Genomic DNA, 16,830 nt, shown 5'->3' on the forward strand with positions numbered 1-16,830 from the left:
GGCGGCGGCGGCTCCCGCAGCGGCGGTTTCCTTCCCGCTTCCCGCCCCCTCTCCTCCGCCCGCCGCTCCCGGCCCGCGCCGCCCCCCCCTTCCCTCCCCGCTCCTCCTCCTCCTCCCTCGCCCCGCCTGCCCCGCCGCCAAGATGGCGTCGGCCCTAGAGCAGTTCGTCAACAGCGTCCGGCAGCTCTCGGCCCAAGGTGACCGTGGTGAGGGGGGTGGAGGTAAAGCCGCGTGTGGGCCCGGGCGGTGGCGGGGAAACGGCGCGGCCTGTGGAGGGGGCGGCGGCCACTGTTGCTTACCAGGCCCTGAGCGGCGGGCTAGGGCCTGGGCTCTTTCTTGGCTTTCCTTCAGACGTGGAGCCGGTGTTCTGCTCCTCAGTGTCTCTCGCCCGGCTCCAGTGGACCGTCGGCGGGATCCTAGTGGAGATTGACAGGGCGAGAGGGCGCTAGACATGCAGTTTCCTCTTGCCTGATAAGTGGGAATCCGGTGGGTAACCACCACTATTTTCCTTTACTATACCTGTACCGGGGGGAAGAAAACGGGCAACACCTGGGTCTTTGCCGGAAACTCCAGGCTCACCGCAGCAACACCCCAGAACAAACCCAGGGCTCCATCTCACAGCCTGCCAGTGCCAAGACACTGACTTCCCACCTTGGTTACTCTCAGGAATATGAATCCATGAACCCACTGCATGTCTGGGCACTGAGCATTTAATATTAAATGCGATGTCAAGCCCTTTATTTCTCCAGAACTCCCAGATAACATGAGGCGACCAGACATTCAACTTAAAAGCAGAGATCAACAGTTCCACTTTCCCCTTTTGCCTAAGCTTGGCCCCTCTCAACTTTATTTCTCAGGCATGGATCTGGTGCTTTGCAGCCCCAGCAGGCTGGCATGGTCCTTGCTGGGCACCCTCGCTGCATGCAGAAGTGGTCTCGCTAGCATCCTGGAGGGGTTTGACAGGGTATGAAGGTCTGGCTATGCCCTTCACAGTATTCCACACTTTGCCAGCACGGGGTATCAGATTTTGTCAGCCTGGGCTCCTGGGTGAATGGAATGAAGCTGGGGGCAGTGGTCGTACAGAAATCTGATCTTTGGGAATCAGAAAGGAGAAAGGGGCATCAAAAGGACTAACTGGGATTGCATAGCCCAGGCTGCCACCTAACTGATGAAGCTGTAACTCGTGGGATGTGTGAGGTAAAATAAATTTCAGCAGTATTAGCTTCATTAGAGCATGATCAGAAGAGTCCTGCCTTACCACAAAAGTGTATGATGAAAGGTCTGAGACTGCAGATCAGACCTGCCATAAGCAAGTGCTCCAGTGTTTTAATATCTGTAGTTAGAATTCCATATTTTCACTGCAAATCTTGTAATGTTCCTCTGTGTGTATGTGCACAGCATTTCCCAGTTCTAATCTGCACTGATCCTCCCTAAAGTGTGTTCTGAGTGTTTCTGGTTGTGGGATGTTTGATCCCTGCAACTGATCAAAAATTGATGCTTTCCTCTGTGGCCCCAGGCTTAATCTCTTGCAGTTACTTTTGGGTGGAGCCTCAACTTTCTCTTACTGATTTCACTTATTAAATAATAGAGCATCTGTACTGGGGTTATAAGGTACAAGAAACAAATTCTACCTGCTAAGTGCTGGTACAAATGGAAGATGGTACAGATGGAGGATGATTCTGTGGTAGTTCAGCCTGAGAACTTTTGCATCCACAAAACCTTGTAATGAAGAGGTTCAAGGAGAGATTGGTTGGCTTTATGGAAGCTCTCCTGTTAGGGAGCCAGATAAATATTATCTGTGAGAATGTAAATACAGACACCAAAGAGGTTGGTGAAGAGCATACAGGAGTCTGTGGTGTTGGTTTGTGGTTATCAGCATTTGGGTGCACGAGAGGTGACATAAGCAGATATTTAGTTGGGCCTGGTTTGGGTATTTCTGCTTACACTGGAAGATGGCTGGTGTATGTTTGTGGGCAGAGAGTTTTGGGTTGGGGGGCTTTCTTTTTTTGCTTTGTTTTTTAGGGGAATGCTAGGTGATAGAATCATAAAATGAATCACAGATTGGTTTGGGTTGGAAGGGACTTATAATGGTCATCTACTTCCACCCCCCTGGAGTTGGCAGGGACATCTTTGACTCAAGCAGGTTGCTCAGATCCCCAGGCAACCTGACCTGGAATGATTCCACGAATGGGGCATCTACCAGCTTCTCTGGGCAACCTGGCCAGGGTCTCATCACAATCAGTGTCAAAAGTATCTTCTTTCTCTTCAGTCTGGATATCCATCTTGCAGTTTCAAACCATTGCCCCTTATCCTGGTGCAACACAGGACTGTAGAGTGGGTGGATTTCTCTGCAGGGAGGACACAGAACTAAGGTTTTGCAGTGCTTGAATACCATTGTTAGCTCATCAGGTGTTTTAGGAGCCCTGTTCCTTTCCACCATCATGCCTGGAGTTTTGGGGCACACAGTTTTAGGGCCACATTTCTGGAGTTCTAGGCTCTGCTCACCCGTTTGGAATTTTTGATCTCTCTGTTACTTCAAAGCCAATGTTTCATTCATAGGACTTTCCAGGTTTTCAAAGGAAAAAGCCAGAGAGATGGGGGCAGTGTAAATCCCTGTGAATGGAGGCACTATTCCTCATGCCATGAAATTATTTTTGTAAGGGTGAGAGAACTTCTGTTTTGTTTTGTTTTGTTTTTTCTCTAATCTGAAAAGATTGAGCATTGAAACAATACTCTGCTTCAGAAAGGAGTAATTTTAATTCAAGTAATTGAGGGAGAGGAGGAGTTTGAAAACAGTTCATGATGAGTTCAGTATTGGGATTTTTTTTAAGAAGCAGAGAAAACTTTGCTACTGTTTTGTTTTTCCCTTATAACACATAGAAAGCACAAGCTTGGATAAATAGATCCATGTGAGGCAAAATTATGCATCACAGTCCACTGGTCAGTGTTTCGTAGATGTATTTTAGATGGAGATTGGCATTGATATGAGACCCTTTCTGAGAAGGTGAGCTGATGGTAGTTTTCATGTTGAGTTTGAGTCCTTTGGGCATCCTTTGCAACCCTGAAGGCCAGATGCTTACTGTCACCCTGTTAAAAATATCCAGTGGGCACCTCACTTGTTGGAAATGAACTTCTATGAGAGAAAAGTGAATCCTCAGGGTGATGCTACTTTCTCCTCAGGTGTGGTGAGGTATGGCAATGCCTGGGTGCTCTCTGATTAGAGTCTGACAGCACTGTTTTGTATTTCAGGACAAATGACCCAGCTTTGTGAACTGATCAATAAAAGTGGAGAACTGCTAGCAAAAAATCTTTCCCATCTGGATACAGTGCTTGGTGCCCTGGATGTGCAGGAACACTCTTTAGGAGTTCTTGCTGTCTTGTAAGTGTTGCTTTCTCATAGTTAAACGCTTTCACATTAAAACTTTGGGCAACATGCTGAATTGTCAGCCACAGAGTTTTATTTTGGACAGAGGTATTTTCAGTCTTCATTTCTTAGCATGGTGCATAGTTTAATTTGGTGATGCACATTTTATTAATAAAAATACCAGGCAAATTTGTGTTTTCAGAAGAGAAATGGAGCTTGTAAATGCCATTACTGTCAAATGGCGATACTGGGGAGTTGTTTTCATTAAGGCTCTTGGGTTTTATAAGTATTTTTCCATATATGTTCAGCAAAATGGCATAAAATTAGCTTTTAAAACTTGGTTGGCAGAACACTGGCATGCTAAAATGTAAACATGAAGGTTCTTATCATAGTTGTGGGTTATGTGTCTCTAGACAGCACTGAGGCTCTCGCTGCTCTCTGTAGGTTAAGATAATACTTGGATTGCTTTGGTAATGCCGAGGTAAGTTAGAACTATTTGGTCCTGAAGCCCCAGCTGTTGTTGCCCAACCCAATGCATCTACAAGTTCAACTTATTTTAAAATCATCTTTTAAAGGGGAGATCAGAATTCTGGTACTTGTTCTACTTCCCTTTTGAAACCAAGTGGCTGTAATACATCAAGACAGTGCACTTAATATTACAACTCACTAGCATCTCATAAAAATGCTGTGTGGGCACTGATGCTGTGTTAGCAAAAGAAGTGTACCATAGGGTACATTAAAACAGTCATTAAAAGAGATGGAAGAAGAAGATAATGGTTTATAAGAAATAATATGTAAAATGCAGTATTTGAAGAAATGGAATCAGTAGAGCATACAGGAAAGTTCTGGTTGAATCTGTGGTGTGGCAAACCCTATGCTGGTAGAATAACAGTCTCAGAGGAGACAAGGGGTGGCAGCATGTAAACTGGGCAGCCTTGTGGTGATCTAGTCATTATTCAACTGCATGTTGTAGGGTATAGCAGCTGAAGTATGGGCAGGGTCTGATACCTTCCAACAGCATTGAAGAGGGGTTTTTCTGTGTGGTTTTGTGCCATTCGTGACATGCATAGCCTGAGTTTTTGTTGTCCTCAGATAAGTGTAATCGTAGCTCATCCTACAGAAGAAGCAGTGTGCAGGGCTACAGCTTAAGAAACTGAAAGTGAGGACAAAGAGCTCCTGACAAGAGATGTACATTTAATAAGTGAAGAGTTGAGAAACTTTGAGTGCATCCAAGCGGGAGATGATTGTAGGATAGGCAAAAGTGTGCAGAGAAGTTCTGTGTCTTGAGTATCATCATTAACCACTGTTCCCACTGTGATTCTAAGTGTTGTACCAGGTAAAATGTTCTCTTCTCTCCATAGTTTGTTCTGAACTGAGGTTTGCACTAGACTGAGAGTGGGGATGTGCACAGAATTCATCTGCCACGAACACTTGGAGTTTGTTTGTGAACATCCACATGCATTTCTAAAGACACAGCGAAGATGAATCTTCTTTTATTAACCTCCAAACTTTAAGTGCTAAACCTTTTTGTTTGTTTGTTTTAGGTTTGTGAAGTTTTCTATGCCCAGCATCCCTGACTTCGAAACGTTATTCTCGCAGGTGCAGCTTTTTATCAGCACTTGTAATGGGGAACACATTAGATATGCAACAGACACTTGTGAGTTCAGTTACTTTCAGCCTTTGTGTATTTCTGGATAGTTTCATACTACTGCTTATTCACTGTGATGCTTTCTTGTTTGTTTGTTTGTTTGTTTTATTATATTTAGTTGCTGGCCTGTGCCACCAGTTAACAAATGCCCTTGTGGAGAGAAAACAGGTGAGCAAATATCATCACAAAATAAGCAGTACAATAAGGTACCTACTATTACTACAGTAATACAATAGATGAGTAGACTCTACAGTAGTACAGTAAGCTACCTGCTAGTATAGATAAGCTACCTACACATCCAACTCATAAAGGGGATGTTACTAGTCTCTTTCTTCATAAAGATTTGCTGCTAAGTTCACATTGAGTATTTTTGTGCAGCTCCTTGCTTGTCACATTCCTTGAGAGGTAATGAACTAACCTGAAACGTTAAGATTTCTTTAAGGACAACAGAAAGATACATTTGGAGAGGGGATGACATTGCCTAAAAAAGTGCTCTTGCACAAACCTAGCAAATCTGTGGTACCTCGAATATTCTGCAGATGATGTGTGTGTGAGTAAGATAGAGCTGCAAAAATTACTATCTCTGGTGAGTCAGTGATGCTAGTTTCAGTGTTACTCTCACCAGTGTTATATAATGCTCTTAACAAAATGCCTTAAAGTGTAAAGGAAACCTGTTTAAGACTAGGTTGACCAATGTTTTTGTTGCTAAGCTACTGACTTTCAGGCTGCTTGAGTGAAACCTAGCCTGAAATAGAAGTAGAGACCAAGTCTAGTTGGAGTAAAGCAAAAGCCCCACCTATGTTATTTGGTGAGAGTCAAGGTGGTGTCATGGAGTCAAGATTTTCTCATTGATGCAAATTACTGTATTGCTGATAAGCTTGGCTCTGTGGAGCTGAGTTGATGACTTCCTTTAATTTATCAGCAGAAATTATATAGCCAAGGTTAATTTTATTTTTGAAGAGACTTCAATATCCTACAAAAAGGAAACCTCAGGTTAACTATTACTTAATGGAACCTGTCAATTAGTGTTATTTTTCATTTGTAAGTGTCAACATAAGATCCAATGTGCTGCCATCTATGAGAAATTGTCTGAAAGAGATGTAATTTCTGACAGCCCCTGCGAGGAATTAGCATTCTCAGACAAGCCATAGACAAGATGCAGATGAACACAAACCAGCTGACCTCAATACATGCAGATCTCTGCCAGGTAAGGGGAACAAAAAGGCTTTTTATGAGAGTTAAAGCTTTTAAGGTACTCATAAACCTTTGAGGAAATGCATGCTCATATATTGCAATGTAAAAATGGCTTTTAACTGTTGGGGTTTTTTGTCCCAGTAATAAATAATAGAATCTACTGAGATAAAATCTCCTTCTATTTTAATTGTTCAGTGCATTTCCCCAGATCTGTAGCTTTGTTGATGACTTCTGAAAGTTCTTTGACATTAGTTCTGTCTGGGCTCAGAGTCAGACACAGCTTCTCTTAGGCATTTTTAAAGTGTAATATCCAGATACTGTTTGCTCAGCTTTGACAAAAGGCCTGTTTGTTTCGGTGTCTTTGGCCTGGATTTGCACTCCTCTCTCATTCTTGCCTCCTGGGATTTAGGGCTGGACAGGAATGTTTAGTGCAATATTTTGTGCTGCCAACTTGGTAGTCTGGAAGGTCTGGAGTTTCAAACAGCTTTGTCAGATTCTCATTTCTTTTAAGATTCAGCTAATTCGTAACAGCTCACAATCATAGATGAGGCTTTTCCAGATAGTGAACAATCTGTGTTACAGCACTGATGGCTTTTCATTCTTGGAGGAATGAGGTTTATTTATCAGTACTAGGTGAATTTAGTTTCAGCTTCTTCCTCATGGATATATGAATGGAAATGGCTAATTTCTTAAAACTTGCTGTATTTTCTTGTAGCTCTGTTTGTTAGCAAAATGCTTTAAACCTGCCCTCCCGTATCTAGATGTGGACATGATGGATATTTGTAAAGAGAACGGGGCATATGATGCGAAGCACTTTTTATGTTACTACTACTATGGTGGGATGATATACACTGGGCTAAAGAATTTTGAAAGAGCACTCTACTTTTATGAACAGGTAACTTTAAATCAAATGGTGAGTCTTAAAATGTGATGAATTGAAAGGCAAAAGTAGCCTCTGTAATAGTGCTGAGAGAGCAGGGATCGTCTTTGAATTTGCCACCAAGGACAGCAATAAAAGCCACAAAGCTTAATCTAAAGTACAAGCAACCTCTAGTTATTTTTATTCTAAACCTTAAGGATGTAATTCTGCTAACAGATCTGTGCTGCAGTTCATACCCCCAGGTTTTGGGTCAGCACCTGTATGTGTTGTAGTAACGCATGAAAACTCTACTGGGTTGGTGTTTGCTATAAGCTCTTTTATAAAGGGTACAGCCTGAGCACTACTTCTCAGCATAAAAAGTGAGGTAATGAGCAAACTCTTTTTAGAGGTGTTTTTCTTTAAGAAGATCTCTTACAGCCAAGTACCTTGTGTCCCATGAAACTATGCAACTCAAAGGTTGATGTTAAATTTATCTCACTATAAATATTTCTTTCCGATGCCTGCTTATTACCGCTCACAGGCTGACGTTCAGGATTGTGTATTCTTAAAGGAAAAATAGTCCTGTGGTTTTGCCAAGGCCTGTGCTAATTTTATGAGGTTGTTACACTTCAAGGCTTTTAAAATATTTGCTACTTTGTGTGAAAAAAGAGAAAATGGCAAAATTGGGAAGATTTTGGGGGTGTGTGAGCGAGGAATGCTGTCAAATGTGGAAAATAACCGTGCAGCACTTTTCTGTAAACAAGGATCATCTCTTGAGCTGTATCATAGTAAACTAAAATCCCTTTTCCATGCTCTGCAGACCTCTTTCAGCATACTTTAAATATCTGATGACACAATAGCTTTATAAAACCTCTTTAAGGATCTGTGTGAATCCAGTTTTCACAGGAACTGTATAATTATTCCTGGTAACAAGTAGCTGTAGATGATTTCTAGTAGAATTTTATCTAAAGATACCAAGGAAAAAGGGTTTAATTTCATCTTATCAGGGTTCTTCTAAGGTAGGCATCACTGTAACATATGTTTTGAGTCACTTGTATAGAATGAGGATAGACAGAGGAAGCTGGAGTTCAGCCTAGAGAAAGGAAGACTGGGGGGGCCTTAGAGCTGCCTTCCAATACCTGAAAGGATCCTACAGGAAGGCTGGAGAGGGACTTTTCCTAAGGGTGTCTGGTGACAGGACAAGAAGGAATGGTTTCAAGCTGAGGGAGAGTAGGTTTAGATTGGATCTTAAGAATTTTTTTGGTACAAAGGTGGTGGGACTCTGGAATAGGCTTCTCAAGGACATTGTGGATGGCTCCTCCCTGAGAGTGTTCAAGGCCAGGCTGGATGAGGCCTTGAGCAGCCAAATCTAGTAGAGGCATCCCTGCCTACATCAGGGAGGTTGGAGTAGGTGATCTCTAAGGTCCCTTCCAACTCAAGCCATTCTGTGAATTTACCCTTTTAGGACATTTTTTGGATAATTTAATTTGGCAGAAGTGAGTTAAGCTTTAATGCTCAAAAGTGAATTTCCTATGTCATTGTATCCTTCCTGCATGCAGCTTTAAACTGAGAATTTTGTTAGTCTATACTAAGTGTACTAAAATTTTCTTCCATTTCTTTCTGTTGCTTAGGCAATAACTACTCCAGCCATGGCAGTCAGTCATATTATGTTGGAATCCTATAAAAAGTATATTCTAGTTTCTTTGATACTACTTGGCAAAGTTCAGCAGCTACCAAAATACACTTCCCAGATAGTTGGTAGATTCATTAAGGTAAGTCTTGTGAATGCAGCTAATTAACAGAACAACAGATCTGAATTTGTACATGGTTCGTTACCTCTACCCTCATTTGATGGCACTGTAGAATATTGCAGATCATGGAAAATATTGAGTACAACCTCTTCAACCTCTTGCTACCTTTCTAGTGTACTATAACTAAAGATTGCCTGGCCAGGTGTACAAACTCTTGTTCATATTGATTGTGTAGATTTTTAAACTTAAATTTGGAAGAATTTTAAGGCTGAGTGGTATTTATCAATATTTTCTTCACTGATGCTGCCTATTCCTTGGTAGCATTTGATGTTAGAACTCAAACAAGACTCAGATTTCACTTGGTTTCCAATATGCAATGATCTTGTAACAACATTCAGCCCATAACTTCATCTACTTGCAGTATGAAATGCTAAATAGGTCATTCCGAAATTCCTCCTTTATAAAGAAAACTCTGGAAGCCTGGAGTCTGTAAGCATTCTGACAGGATATGTAAGGTGGAAGACAAACTGCTAGTGAGAGAGTTCTGGACCCAGGCAAATCACACAGTTCTAAAAGTTAGCTCTTATTTCACACTGATTTTGTTGATTTATGACCAGAATTTAGAGTTCCAGAAGTCTTCCTCTACCTTCAGATACTAACAGGCGAGCTCAAACAATTGCTATTTTAAAGTCATTTAAGTGGATGACTCTTCACCCTCTGCTACATCTCTGTTGTCCATGCATCATGATTGAGGATGATGGTGTCTTAGAACACCTACAGTAGATGACCAGTTACTGGTCAGTGTGCTGTTTATCTTGAATTCAGCTTACTTCATGTGCTGGTGAGCTGATGGACTTTATCTTGCACTGCCATGACTAGAATTGTCACAGAGTGGTGTTCACTAGATGTGGTATCACAGTGATATAGATCTAGCATTTGAGGATCTCTCATTGCCTTAAAACGATGGATGGCCATCATGTGTTTTTTTGAGATGCTTGAGCTGCTTAAATGCACTTTTTTACACCTGTGTAGCTTCACTGTTGAAGCAGTGGATAGATTCTGTGAGGCTATTTGAACACTGCTCTTGAAGAAGGGTTCTCTGTGAGGCTATTTGAACACTGTTCTTGAAGAAGGGTTCTCATTTTTCTTATTGCAGCCCCTTAGCAATGCTTACCACGAATTAGCTCAAGTTTATTCAACCAATAAACCCTCGGAGCTTCGAAATCTGGTGAACAAACACAGCGAAACATTCACAAGGGATAACAACATGGGGCTGGTTAAGCAGTGCTTGTCATCTCTCTACAAAAAGAATATTCAGAGACTAACCAAGGTAAGATGCAGGAGTTTGCTTTTGCTGAGGAATTGTGATTAGTTTTTCTCACATGTGTCCTAGAATCACACAATGGTTTGGGTTGGAAGGGAACTTAAAGATAATCTAGTTCCAGCTCCCCTGTTGTGGGCTGGCATACCTCCTACTGGACCAGGTTGCTCAAGGCCCTATCCAGCCTGGCTTTGAACACTTCCAGGCTTGGAGCCTCCACAACTTCTCTGGGCAACCTGTTCCAGTGTATCAGCACCCTCATGGTACAGAATTTCTTCCTAATGCCTAATCTAAACCCATCTTATATTTTGAAACCACTACCCCTCCTCTTACCACTAGATAGCTTTTTACAAAGTCCCTCACCACCTCTCCTGTAGCTGCTATAAGCTTTTTCCAGAGCCTTCTCCAGGTTGAACAATCCCACCTCTCACAACCTGTCTTCATAGGAGAGGTGCTCCAACCTCCTGATCATTTTTGTGGCCCTCCTGTGTACTTGCTCGAACAGTTCCATGTCCTTCTTGTACTGAGGGCTCTAAATCTGGACCCAGCAGGTGGGACCTCATCAGAATGGAGCAAAGGGGCAGAAATCTCTCTCTTGCCCTGCTGCCCATGCTCCTGGGGATGCAGCCCAAGATACTAGAAATTTATTCAATTCAGAGAAAATTGGTAAAGTGATAATGTCACAGAGAAATGACCCAAACTGAGATTTGTGTCTCAAACAAATGGGACTAAAACATTCTGTGTAGGAAACCAACTCCACTGGCTACCTATGCACTATTTAAAAGGTGGTTCAAATGTGTCTGTCTATAAAGGGCTTTGCCCATGAGATCCTCATACATAGAAGCTGCTACCTTCTTTTCTGTTTGGAAAATAGAACTTTACAGGCTACTTCATTAGAGAGGAGGGAGTGAATAGGACAGATTTTGGAAGCGTCTGAAGTAAAAGGAAGTCTAGCAGTGGTGATGTGCTGCTTCAGCTGAGAGATAGGTTGATTCTCAAAGATGATTTGGGGTAAAGCTCTTTTTTTGTCAAGCTCAGAGGGTGTTTGCTGCTGTAGAAGTAATCTTGGAAGGGATGCAGTGTGTACATATTGAAAGGAACTTACTCAAGGGATGGCCAGTCCCTTTTTTCATGTGACAAAGTGAGGGAAGGGGTTGGACATGTCAGCACTGTGTCTGGGGTAAAAAATTGCAGGACTGGAGTAGTATGTGAGCTGAATTAAGGGAGTCACATGAATAACTAACAAATTAATGTCTGGAGGAAGACCTGACTCCACTCATGGTTCTTTTTTAAGTAATTATGTGTTCCACTTGTTCTTTCCCGTTGGACTTCCACAGTAAGATTTCCTAGGCCATGAAGGATTAGCAGGGAGAGCCCTTACCACCTAGTTTGTAATGGTTTGCTACTTGCTGTGTTTCAGACGTTTTTAACATTGTCATTACAAGACATGGCAAGTCGAGTGCAGTTGTCGGGGCCCCAGGAAGCAGAAAAATATGTCCTCCACATGGTAAGGCTTGGCTAAACTAGCTTCATTTATAAACTGATCTCATGTGAGACTCTCTGGAGAGTTCTGCAGGGCTGAGGAATGGAATGGTTCTTTTTGAACACAAGGGAAGTGCTGTTGGTCTGCTGTGGTGTTCAGTCTGTTCTCAAAAGATCGTGGAATCATAGAATGGCTTAGGTTGGAAGGGACCTCAAAGATCATCCAGTTCCAAGCCCCTGCTGTAGGCAGGGACACCTCCCATTACAACAGGTCGCTCAAGGCCTCATCCAACCTGGCCTTGAACACCTCCAGGGAGGGAGCATCCACAGCCTCCCTGGGCAACCTGTGCCAGTGTCTCACCACCCTCACTGGAAAGAACCCCTTCCTAACATCCAGTTTAAGTCTCCCCTCTTCCAGTTTAAACCCATTACTTCTCATCCTGTCATTACAAGACCTTGTAAATAGTCCCTCCCCAGCCTTCCTGTAGGCCCCCTTCAGATACTGGAAGGCCACTATAAGGTCTCCTCGAAGCTTTCTCTCTCTCTCTGACAAGCCCCAACTTTTGTAGCCTGTCCTCATAGCAGAGGTGCTGCAGCCCTCTGAGCATCTTTGTGGCCCTAAAAGATCCTGAAAGACATTCTCTCTCTGAGATAAACCATGGATTATTGTTTATGGGAAGCTGTTAGGGAACAAAAAGCAACAAGTTAAAGGTGATTCCCTGAGGAATCTGTGTGGTAGTCACCTGAAAGTCTGTTGTTAGTGACACCTTACATGAAACTATCTCATTTCAGATAGAAGATGGTGAAATCTTTGCAAGTATTAATCAGAAAGATGGTATGGTCTGTTTCCATGATAATCCTGAAAAATACAACAATCCAGCTATGCTTCATAACATCGACCAGGAGGTAAGGCTTTATGAGTTTGCTTCTTTTGGAGTTCCTACTGAAGAGCCTTTGTCATCAGAGAGCTGCTGGGAGAAGCCAACGTAGGTAGCTTAGACATAGAGATTGAGGACTAGGAATCAGCATTTGGCTATTTCACCTTACTGCTATTTGAAGTTCTCATGTTGATGGTCAGTTACTGTCAATGTGTTACCTGTCACATCTTTGTGCAGCTCGAGATGTTTCACTAGATTGACTGCTTGCCATGAATGATGTGAAGTTCCTGGAACTGAAAGGATTAGGAAGATTTGGTTTAGAGCTTCAGACTTCAGGGATTGCTGTCAATAGCCTGCCTGTAGGTTGAGGATGTTGATCTGCACAGGACTGTCTATCAGTGGCCTTAAAAAGGATTGTTAGGAAGAGTGGGTCAAATTAAAAGAATGAAAAATGCTCTGACACTTCTCTTTGGGAGGTTGAAGGATGAGAATATTCTGACATGAATATTCTGTGATGACTAAAGTTACTGGTTCCACATAGCACAGCCCTGAATTATCTTCAAAATCATCTACTGGCTGGGCAAAATAACCACCTTCATGTTTGTTTTTAAGATGCTGAAATGTATAGAGCTTGATGAACGACTGAAAGCCATGGATCAAGAGATCACTGTGAACCCTCAGTTTGTGCAGAAGGTAATTGGTGTAATGTCTTGTAAGGGTTTGTAAGAGATTTAGTGCAGTGTGTGTTGCACTGAATGCTAGTATTTACACTGTTAATAACTACATTATTAATAATAATACATGCACAAACATTGTGATTTAAACCAAAAAGGAAGTGCGTGTTATTTCATATGCACTTTATTTTCCTGACTGTTAACTTCAAAGAACTGTCTGTCTCAAAGGTAAACCTCCACACCTGTTCTGAAAACAAATAACTCTCTCCCTTCCAGAGTATGGGATCTCAAGAAGATGACTCAGGGACCAAACCATCCAGTTATTCTTGAAATTAATGTTGCTCACCACTCCGCTTTCAAGTAAAAGCTTATGAAAGGATCACGCCTGGAATAGGGCATTGAGGAGTTCCACGAAGAGAGCAGAGAGAACTGAGCTTTGCTTTTCACCTGGACATTAAGAAAATAAAAAAGAACACCCTCTCAGTACTGTATAATACCAGAAATATTCTCTGCAAAGAAAAAGGAAATCTCAAAAAGAAACTTAAAAGTCTGTTGTGGATTTATTTATCTTCAGATTAACATCGTTAATGCATTAAATAATCGACCTTTTGTTTTAAAGGGTTTGAATGTTGCTGTGTTTCTGTAGCAGTCTTTCTGGGTTTTTTTGTTTGTTTGGGTTTTTTTTTTTTTCCTCTTCTGCAAAAAGTGTTATTCAGGGAAGAATACAAACTAGTGTTGGTTCACTTACAAGGTAATTTACTGGTTCATTTTTCTGTATTTAAAGTTGAGCTCAGAGTGCAGCCTGATCTTATGTATGGCAGGGGGAAGAGGGGTGGAGTTTGAAGTCAGTTCTCTACGTTATGGTTTGTGTATGCCTGGTGTAGCTGGCTGCTGGCTGTTAAATGAAGAGCAGTGTTCTTTCCTAAAAGAATGAGCCTGTTAACAAGCCCTTGTAAGGCTGTAGGCACTTGCATAACTATAGGAAATCCATACCTGACAGCTATTTATGAGTTTTAAAGTTGCTGGTACAAAATACCTTCTGATAACATTTGCTCTTAAATTAATTAGACCTAAACAAAAGGATGTTTTGGAGGCTGCCAGATATGAAGTTGTTCACACTGAAAGAAATGTAAATTTCTATTCCTATATATTTGATGTGAAAGTATCCAACAGGCTAATGCAGTGGGAATCAGTTTAAGTGAAGGCCATGCCATAGATCTTTGTTTCCAAAGGAAATATTTTTCACCTGGAACCCAGAATTCTTTAGAGCTCTCAAAATGGAGGAATGTGTTTGGAGATCACATGCTGGAATGTTCCCTGGTTTTTAATCCATGGTTTTAAACATAAAAGCGTTGTTGGATTAAGTGCTTCACCCCTTAAATCAATGAGCTTTTTAATCCTCTGTAGTTCTCGTGCATCTGAAGATTCTCACTCTTCAAACACCTTTGAGAACACTTCATGTCAGTGCAGATCTCCTACTGTCAGGCATAAATAAACCTGTCATCAAGTCAGAAAGAGAGAAACTCAGCATCCAGTGCTTCCTACTTAAATGCCTGACGAGGAGCTGCTTGCTGCTGCTAACCCACCAGCTTTTTTTCAGGAGCCTAAGTGGGAGCTGAGCATTTCTGGCTCTTGCCACCTGCAGCTTGTATGTACTGAGGTCAGCCCTGGTTGAAAATGCTCTGTTTGTGCTTCCAGTGCTGATGCAGAACTATTGGGGTTGTCACTTAAAATTGGTGTCCTCATTCTAGCAGAGCCTCTGTGCCAGCAGTATGCTTCTAGTAGGAGAGAGATGTCCCCAGGTTGTTGTCAAGGTGGTGAAAGATGTTTTAAGGAGTATAAAATAGCAGTTTAGTGTTGAACACAGCCTAGATCCATAGCGTTAGTAGCTCACCACTGAGTACTTGTGCTTCCTGTCATAGAGACTTCCATATTTAAAGGCAACTGTTACACCTCACCTTAAAGCAAATCTTGGGGTTTTCATAACTTGCCTTACCAGTCATGTAATTAAAGATACTTAAGATTTTTGAAGGGTTCTTTTTTCTTTTTTTATTTTTTTCCCCCCTCTCTCCCTAGTTAATCCTGCAGTGATTTAAATGCTGAACATGCTTCTGCAATTTTCCTCTCTGGTCCTGTGGAAGTGTTAATTTAGAGGATTAGTAATGCTGTGGGCTCAGGCACGAAGCGAGGTTGTCGCAGTGTTGACAGCATGAGCGGTAGTCATGGAAAGGACAGCAAATGACTAACCCCAAACTGCCACCCATACAGAACTGTGGACGGATGGCCTCTTGTTGCCAGAGGCTCATTTGCCAGGGGAGAATGTGTGCAGGCTGCTTTTGTGGAGTTGGAGGAGAACCAGACTTGTCCACTTGGCAGTGGCTGAGCTTTTAGATCACTAGTTCCCATTAGCGAGTGTGGATTTACCTGCTGAGAGCTGCAGGATGGATTTCTATCTATGGAATTAGAAATGCACTAATATATGCAGCCAGCAAACAGCAGCTACATTTTCTCTTCTGCTTAAAGCAGATAAAATAAATCCATGCTCACATCAAAAGGCTGGTAGAAAGAGCTGTGTAACAGTTTCAAATGATATATTATCCTGTTGTTCTTAATCTGATTTCTACGAGAGCAAGCACTTTGAAAGCTAGAGAACCGCTGAGGTTCCTTTTCTGACGTGGGTAGTTTGTGCTGTTAAACTCTGATTGCTGATGGGAGTCAAGTCAGGTCCCACCTGTAGAATCAGCAGATAAAGCATTTGCCAAAAGTGCTTCAGGGAAGGGCTTTTAAGTAATAGTTTGATAAACACATACGGTCTGGCATCTGCATGTCTTGAGATACTGATGAAATTAAGTCAGATTTTTAATGAAGTAGCTCTTTCAAGTCTTGGAACTAATTGCATGGGCTTGTGGGCAGCTGAGATGCTTTGAGAACTCTTGAGCTTTCTGGTTTTATTTCTGTGTTTATTGCAGGAAAGGACTTTTGATCAACTATGAGACCACTGTGTGCTGTGCTCCTCTAAGCTTAGACCCTCAGAGGTCCTGTGGCTGGTTCTTCCTCTCGTGCATGGCCACAAGATGTATTCACGAAATAAGAGTGCATGCTTTGATATCTGACGCCTATTTTCATGCATCTTAATTAGCAAAGATACAAAATGCAGTTCAGAAGGGTATCACTAGACGTGCAGCTACACTTCTTAGCCACAGGAGGGGTCTCTAGCTTAGTTATTAGCAGGTATTAAACGATTTCTACAAAGAAATGATTAGAAGCTGTTTTGTTCTGTGCCACGGAGGAGCCGCAGTCAGTGACCTCCACTGACACACACAGGCTGCCGCTGCTCCACGTGCTTTCGTGTAACTCCAGCTGCCTCCTCCCACACAACCACCCTTCTCTCTTCTCCAGTGCAACCGTGACCTGGTGTATGTCTTGTCATAGGCAACCTGTATAACCTAGGAAATGTTTTCTGCATGGCCAAACTGGCTGAGGAGGTTAGTCCTGAGAAGTTGTTTTAATTGTACTATTGGAAAATAAAGATAACAAATGAGTTGTTCTTCTTAGTTTGTCTTAAATGAGATAGTAGATCTCTTGTATTTGGCTTATCCTTAGGTCTTTTGGGAGGGGAGGGACTTGCTGCTTCTCAGGATGTGTGATGCTGGCTGACT

The 16,830-nt window shown here is 42.2% G+C and overlaps 1 protein-coding gene across 2 annotated transcripts; it reads left to right on the plus strand.

Annotated features, from left to right (window-relative positions):
• The first annotated feature begins 85 nt into the window (after positions 1-85).
• On the plus strand, positions 86-16,712 carry COPS3 (COP9 signalosome subunit 3). 2 transcript variants are annotated; one of them, XM_064153571.1, is made up of 12 exons: positions 86-221; positions 3,250-3,379; positions 4,909-5,021; positions 5,131-5,180; positions 6,127-6,219; positions 6,922-7,101; positions 8,697-8,837; positions 9,973-10,146; positions 11,558-11,644; positions 12,412-12,525; positions 13,110-13,190; positions 13,448-16,712. In XM_064153571.1, exons 1-12 carry the CDS (start codon positions 143-145, stop codon positions 13,499-13,501), a joined length of 1,296 nt encoding a protein of 431 aa, XP_064009641.1. In that variant the 5' UTR covers positions 86-142; the 3' UTR covers positions 13,502-16,712. The 2 variants fall into 2 exon arrangements, with proteins under 2 accessions (XP_064009641.1, XP_064009642.1); XM_064153572.1 differs by having other exon boundaries at positions 87-197.
• Positions 16,713-16,830: the final 118 nt, after the last annotated feature.

This window comes from Pogoniulus pusillus, chromosome 13 (assembly GCF_015220805.1).
Source record: "Pogoniulus pusillus isolate bPogPus1 chromosome 13, bPogPus1.pri, whole genome shotgun sequence".
In the NCBI taxonomy this organism is placed as follows: domain Eukaryota; kingdom Metazoa; phylum Chordata; class Aves; order Piciformes; family Lybiidae; genus Pogoniulus; species Pogoniulus pusillus.